The sequence below is a fragment of the Mus caroli genome, chromosome 5 (genome assembly GCF_900094665.2).
Source record: "Mus caroli chromosome 5, CAROLI_EIJ_v1.1, whole genome shotgun sequence".
Taxonomy (NCBI): domain Eukaryota; kingdom Metazoa; phylum Chordata; class Mammalia; order Rodentia; family Muridae; genus Mus; species Mus caroli.
This window is the reverse complement of record NC_034574.1, coordinates 79524696-79532735: the sequence shown is the minus strand read 5'-3', so window position 1 is coordinate 79532735 and position 8040 is coordinate 79524696. Positions and strand designations below refer to the sequence as shown.

General features: G+C 38.1%; 1 protein-coding gene across 1 annotated transcript in view; it reads left to right on the top strand.

Moving 5' to 3' along the window:
• LOC110294877 (transmembrane protease serine 11A) overlaps nt 1-8040 on the top strand; it is a 48350-nt gene that overhangs the window by 27651 nt on the left and 12659 nt on the right. The window contains exons 4-5 of the mRNA XM_021163354.1: nt 1093-1160; nt 3463-3623. Coding sequence (XP_021019013.1) covers nt 1093-1160; nt 3463-3623 — 229 coding nt within the window. The remainder of the gene's footprint in view (nt 1-1092; nt 1161-3462; nt 3624-8040) is intronic.

Below are 8040 nucleotides of genomic sequence, written 5' to 3'. Positions count from 1 at the left end.
CTCTCCCTCTCCCTCTCCTGCCCCCATCCACATTTAGTTCATCTGTTTTCTCTTCAAGATCGAGGGTACCTACATTCAGATGACACTATCACCACCAAGTGGTTGTTAGAGCGTACTGAGGTCAAACACAGCTGTGACAGACTACAGCATCTTGATGTAGCAAGTTTGAAACTGCATACTTATCTGTCAAAAATTATATTCTTCTTTCTTGGTGGTATATAATGAGCTCCATAACTTTTACTTGATATTTCAACATTGTCTTACACATTTCTGGTTAGCCTTAGAGTCTGCAATGAATTTAAGAATCTGTTTCTCCCTAATACCCAATCCCCTGTATATGTCACATCTAAAGATCTACAGAGCAAGTGATCATATACTAAATACACTATAAATGAATGGCAATGCAGTTTTATATTTTTATTATGTACTTCTGTGTGAAAAAGTCTGTATACCATTTCCCTTAAACATGAATTATTTTGCTTATGTGATTTTTTTTTTTTACAGAATTATTCTGAAATGTACAACCCCTAGGTTACTACAAACTGAGAAGTTATTTTGTTTTTAAATTTAGAAAATCAGAAGAAAGAAAAACTCTTTTCATAGATCAAAATGAGAAAGAGTGTGGAATCAGGGTGGAATCATTCAAATTGTTTTTGTGTATGTTTCAGAACCATTTTTTTAAAAAATGTAAAATTGTAAAAGCTGTACACTTATGGGAAACTCCAGATTCATTTTTCTCCCTTTTCCTTTGGGTATTTTGCAATGAGATTCTTTAATATATAGCAAATAGTTGGAAATAATATGAATTTATCTGATGTTCATTTAAAAATAAAATACAGCTCTGGTAAAGTACACTAAAAGACTCGATAAAAAAGCACCCACTTTTAAGTGGCATTCACATATACCTTGTGGGTAAGAGCTATATTGTTTTTTAGGCTTTTTTTTTAGAGGAGTAAATAATTGAATTAGTGCAAAATATCACTAACTTTAATCATATTGTTACTGTGAAAATTCTATTTGTTTACCACTTAATAGTTTTATTATAAAATATCCTACTAACACATTGTCTTTCTTTTTTTAAAATAATGACAGGTGGATGAAATATTTATAGATTCAGCCTTGAACAATCGCTACCTCAAAAACCACGTAGTCAGACTAAAGTATGTATATTTGGGCAAGGGTGTGGTTGCGAGCCTATAGGGATGAAGGGAAAGGACACAGGCCCCCTCACATAGCTTGTGTCTCTAGACCTTTTACCAGGACTCTTCAGAAAGAAAAAAATATCTCTACAATAGCCAAGGTATAGGGCTGAACCCATCCTGAAAATTCAGAAGCTAAGATGTGGAGAGGAGAGTAGCAATATGCCGATGTTATCCCAAGAGACAGTTACAACTGATAGAGTGAGCACTCAAGCCCTACCCACTGGCTGTGCCGCCCAGAATCTACCTTAATCCACAGCCCTGGGTAAATGCAGGCCAGGTCTCTGCATGCACCAACTCCTATACTTCTGACAGATATGGCGTTACAAAAACACCAAGAAGGCAAAGTTTACTACAAAATGGGATCATAAGTTTTACCTGTAACCAAGCCCTAGTGGCAGGCAACATGCCCCAACCAAAAGATGATTGTGTTGTAATAGATGCTCCCTTTTGCTTGGGTGGGGAGGAAAGACTCATATCAGTCGCTGAAATTACTCAGAGGTTTCAACTTTGTTATTTAAAAAAAAAGAAAAAAGAAAAAGAAAGACAATCACAGAGCAGAACAGACAGGCACAAACCCAAGAGTTTGTAATGAATCATTTCAAAGAGAAAAAAGATACTCAAACAAAGATGTAACTATGAAACTCACAACTTTGTACAACAAACATACACTAAAAAAAGCTTGGTGAGAACAACTAGAACACTTAGCTGGATTTATTGGAAGGGAAGGGTGGCAACCATTTTTCTTAGTAGTAGACCGATGCACTATAGAAGGTTCATTAGAGTTTTGTACATGTGATAAGTCATGACTTCCATGAGGAATATTTTAAAATTTATTTTTATTTTATGCTAATTAGTGTTTTGTCTGCATGTCTATATGTTCATCACTCCTGTCCTGTGCCCTTGGAGGCCAGAAGAGAGCAATGAGTATCTGTGAGCCGTCATGTGGGTGCAGGAAACTGAACTCTGGTCTTCTGCAAGAGTAGCAAGTGCTCTTAACAACTGAGCCATCTCTCCAGTTCCTGCATGTAGTTATAGTATGGTCAGATAACTTAGGATGTAAAAAGCATATAAATGCTGGAGCCTTCTTCATTGTATACCCTTTGCCTTGGAATTCTAAGTTTTGTAGCATTGTAGTGATATCTCCAGAGTCTAAGAAACTCCTAATTTGTAGCCAGTTTTGATTACGCGAATGTTGTGGACCTTAAACTCAGTAAAGTGTCTTAACGTCTCTTATTTAAGATGGGAATATATTTGGGTCCCCATTTCCCAATTTAACATTAAATTTTAGTTAGTTATACTTCCCTATTCTAGAGCCAAAATGGAATGTAACATATCATGTCTCAGAATTGATATCACTTCCTTAATTTTTAGCCAAAAGATTAAAATAGTAGACTTATGATTTTCTAGAACGGTTGTTTTATGGTATAGAAATAGGGAGAATGAAAGATCATCAGGTATCATTTTCAACTTTATAAACACCTTTAATGAACCACATAGGTATATTTTGCTGTATATAAATTTAAAGACAAGACAGTACTCAAAAGAAAATTTCCAGCATTTGTGTTTGAACATTTAAGTCAGGTTAGTTGTACATAAAGATACACACCCTTAGAGTTCCAAACAAAACCTTAGTTTTCCCCCTCTCCTCCCCATCTCCAATAAAAAATACCTTTCATGCTCCATAATTGTAGCACAGGTCTTATGGAAGGACCCTTTCCTTACTGTTGGCTGGTATGGTCTTGTACAGATCTTATGCAGTAGCCATAGCTGATGGGAATTCAGATATGTCATGACCAGATGACTGTTTTGCAGCTGACCTTCTGGTTCTATGGCCCTTACAATCTTCCATAACCCCTTCCTTGATATTCCCAGAGATTTGGGTATAAGGCTTGTTTCCCATTTTAGAACCGGCACCTCGCATCTGGCTAATTATTTTCTGTATTTTCAACATCTGAGGGATGAGAACTACACTGATTTCAAAATCGTGAGAGGATCAAACCTTTTCACAAAATAAAAATACAGTAACCTGTCTTCAAGTTAGTAGGTGCCCTCAAAATATTAAAAAAAAAAAAAGACTTGAGAAGGAAACATGGGAAACGCACTTAAGTCAGAGAGTAGCATGTGTAGGAGCAAGGATGTGAGCAGATTGCCTGGCGCTTGACGTGCACAGCACCTGAGGCAGATCGGGAAATCACAGGGAAGACCGTGAGACAATACCCATGCACCCTTAGAATGTGAACCCTGCTCTTGTGTTTCCCAGTTCAGAAGAGGATGATACAAAAGCAGACATTGTCATGGTGTTCCAGCCTCCCACTACAGGGCAAAGAACCGTAGGGAAAAAGACGCACCATAGCATCTTAGATCAGAAGACAAGGAACACAAGAGCTTTGCCAGCTGATGTCTCACGGGTTCAAGTTAAAGGTAAGTAGGCAGATTCCCACATGATAGAAATTCTTCGTGCACTCATAAACTCACTTGTCATTCCCATTCCAAAGAACAGTAAGAAACCGCATGGAAAAAAGATCAACCTAAAGATGAGGCGTTTCAAATTTTGATTATTCTCTGATGAAAGCATGTCTGTCGTTAGTCATCAATTTGCTTTTCCTGGAAGTAACTGATTGGTGCTCATCTCTTAATAAAAGCATCTTTACCGCAAACAGGGTTAATCCAACCCAGCCACTTCCTCCATGATTAAGCAAGTGGAATTAAGCAATCTTGATTTCTGGGTTGGACCTTCTAAAGACACAAAATCATCTGTAGCCTTTAAAAACATAAGTAGTTTCTGTACTTGATGTATTGGAAAGTTTTTATTCTTCTTCCTATAGTATTTAAAAAAGAGATAACCTGCATTTAGAGCTGCTGGAGCCATCTGATAAATAATGCCTTGAGAATCAGTGGGGAACAAGTCACTGTAATTATATATTTATATTATTCCATTTTTCTCTTCTCTGTTTATCTTCTAATATCACCTCTCTAATTGTACAAAGTCCATCTCTATCAAGGTCCATTTGTACATTTTACATACAGTAATCAATTTAATTTATATATCTTAATGAAGTATGGACATTCTATTACATTGCTATTAATTTTTTAAGGAAAATAATAATAAAAGGAGCCGAGATTCAAATCTAGGCATCTAATTTATTGATGGGCAAAATGAAAAGGGAGTTTCAGCTTAAACAAATGTTGGAACACTACAACCTTTGTCTCCTGTAAATTCATCCTTGTATCAGCATATTTGAGACTCTGAGGAGCCCACGTAGCCAGACATCTAATTGCCCTGCAGACTGTGTGCAATCACAACATCTACCTCCAGCAGATAGGTACAGATTAGCTCATAAATTCACTGGACACCAGATCTATGACAGTAAGAGCGAGTGCTTTGTATTAGAAATCAAACACGGTGCCCTGCCCTTGTAAGGGTCAAGCTGACTTTTGAAGAGGAAACCTCATTAGGAAATGAGCAACCAAGGTAAATGGATGACCAGGTGCTTGCTCATATGACATGAAACCAGTTACTACGAGCAGACATCTACAGACCCCTCCCAACTGGAAGGAAGGAGCCTGCCAAAATTATGATCCACCTGAAGTGTTGCAGTTGTGAAATAATGTCCATTCTGATGAGCTACATGACAGGCTGTCTGTAATTTCTGATAATGAGTTAAATTTTCAGGAACTCTAAGGCCTGCACTATCCAGAGATAAAGCTTGACCTAGGCCTTGGCTACCAGGCCTTCACGTTCCATATGGGCTCAGCTTGTATGATTCATGTACTTTAATGATTACACTATATGTAAGAAGAGGAAGTTCCTGTAGAGAACCTGATTTGAGTTACCTAGTTCTAAAGTCTCTTCATTACTGCAGTGTATGAGTAATTGTCCACCCCTGTGTGTTTGTCTTTTTTTTTTAAAGATTTATTTATTTATTATATGTAAGTACACTGTAGCTGTCTTCAGACACTCCAGAAGAGGGCGCCAGATCTCGTTACGGATGGTTGTGAGCCACCATGTGGTTGCTGGGATTTGAACTCTGGACCTTCGGAAGAGCAGTCGGGTGCTCTTACCCACTGAGCCATCTCACCAGCCCGTGTTTGTCTTTTAAAACAAAAACCTATAAAAGTGCAATGAGAATGTTTGTTCTTCTTGACAACACAAAAGTATGAGGAAAATATATAGAAAATCAGAAAACACAATAGAGCACCAGAAAACTATTGCTTCAGACTGGTAAATTGCATGCCCATTGGAAACTGATTGACTAGTAGAAGAAAGAGCAAGAACTATAAAGGTTTCAGAATTTTCAAATGAACAGTGTTTAAGAGCAGTTAGAAAAGGACCATAGACTACAGAACTCATATGCACAGTCTTTAGGGAGCCGATGTGTGTGTGTGTGTGTGTGTGTGTGTGTGTGTGTGTGTGTGTGTGTGTGTGTGTGTGTGTGTGTGTGTGTGTGTGTGTGTGTGTCTGTGTGTCTGTGTGTGTCTGTGTGTCTGTGTGTCTGTGTAGGTGAGATGTCTTTCTATCTCTTTCCACCTTGTTTTTTGCATTGTTTTGTTTGAGACAGAGTCTCCTGCTAAATTTGAAGTACAGTGGTTTTGCCTAAACTGGCTTGGTAGTGAATTAAATGGACCCTACTGTTTTCACCTCCCCAGTGCTAAAATTTCCATATCCAGATTTTTACATGATTGTTAGAGCTCCAAACTAGGATTTTCTTGTGTGGATGCTAAACAGTTTTCTGACTGAGCACTCTCCCTTTCTCTGTTAAGGCTGCTTTGACAGGTAAGAGCAAACTGGTAACTGCTAGGAAAGAGAGTCACTTTTCTTTCAGAGTATTGCTCCTGGTAAGTTGGCCACATTACTGTAGAAGGCCACACATCCAATGATATATTAGCAACAAAAATGGATGAATGTGAAGGTGAAGGACAGAAGTAAAAAAGAGATAAAGTTTGATAGATAAGAAGGGGATATGAATCTGGGAGAGAGGGAGGGGAGAGGTAAATATGATCAAAACACATTGTACAAAATTCTCAAAAAAAAAAACTATGTTCTCAGAAAACATTTTATTTAAGAGCCATTCAAAAAAATTAGAAAATGACAGAACCTAAGTTAAATCTAGACATAACTTTAGTTCTTCCATACTTTCACCAGAATCTATTTTATTTGAATACCTAAGTGTGTAGAGTGGATCTGTCACTAGATACAATGTTGGGAAATCAAAGGTACAATCAACTTCTTAGGTCACCACTGTTACGAAACAGCTCACGGTGTGTGTCAGAGACAATGTGCTCCATTTCCCATCACAAAGGCTATAGTTTGCAAGACCACTAATGCTGCTAAATTGTCTTGCCTCCAAAAATGTGTCAGAGATGGTCACTATAAGTAAAATATTTTTCATGCCTATTCTTGGAAAGAAAAAATTATTTTATAAAAATTGGAATTAATCATCTAGGAACTGACAGATAACCTTTTAATGCAATGTTCTCCCTAAAAATTTGGTTCTTAAAAATCCATTTACAAAGCCAAGCATGGAGGTTGATGTCTTTAATTCCAACACTCAAGAGGCAGAGGCAGGAGAATTTCCCTAACTTTAAAGCCAACCCAGTATAAATAGTGAGTTTCAGGTCAGCCAGGGCAATGGAGCAAGATTCTGTCAACAGTAAAAACAGGAAAGGCAGAAATACTATTTCTAATGATGCTGCTGTAGTGCTTGTCCCAAAGTCATTTCTGGAAATGGGCAATTTGTATTTCCCTGGTACTAAATCAATGAAGATCTAATCAAAAAAAAAAAAAATTCTAATGCATGGCCATGAGCCTTGTATCTTGCTCGCTACTCAAAAAACACCAATGATTTAATGATAAGCTGTTGGTGTAAGGAAAAAGAGGTGTTCAGAAATTTAACCAAAGCAAAGAAATCAGAGCTTCTGTCTTGGTTATTTGCCAATTGTTATTACAAAGCATTGTAGCCATGACAACTCTTAGAAGAGAGCTGATCAGAGATTATGGTTTCAGAAGATGAATCTATAACCTTCATGGTGGAGAGCATAGCAGCAGGCAGGCAGACATGATACAGAAGCAGTGGCTAACAGCTCACATCCTGAAATGGCAAATATGAGTCAGAGAGAGAGAGAAAGAGAGAGAGAGAGAGAGAGAGAGAGAGAGAGAGAGAGAGAGAGAGAGAGCTAACTGGGAATGGTGCATGTTTTGAACCCTCAAAGCCTGTCCCCAGCAATATACCTCTTCCACCAAGGCCACAACCTCTTAATCCTTCCCAAACAGTTCCACTAATGAAGGCCAGTCATTTAAATACACAAGACCACAGGGTGCCATTCTCATCCAAACCACCACAGTGCTCTTTCCAACAAATATCATCTTTTTGGTGGGAGCAAGCACCCAACTTATTTAGGAAGCTGTACAGAAGCATATTAGATTGGTGGTACCAGGGTAGTTACAAATTCAGGATATGTCACCCTTCTGTTGAACAGACTGCTGATATACTGCATTGCTGCATGGTCTGGGTTCTGTAAAGGTAAAGAAAAGTCACAGATAAGAAAGTTTTGGAATTAACATTTCCTTCGTACCCTTTCCAATGAATCATTAATTCTGCCATTATTATGAAGACAAAAAGAGCATCTTTTCTCAGAATAAAAGGGGTAGTTGACAAATAGTCACTTCCCCTCAGAAACCTAAGGGGGATTAAAGACAAGCAACTTTCTTCCAGAGGACAAGGGAGGAAGCACTCAGTGGAGAGCAGTCTTTTAGTGGCATCAGTCTCTCTCTCTCTCTCTCTCTCTCTCTCTCTCCCCTCTCTCTCTCTCTCTCTCTCTCTCTCTCTCTCTCTCTCTC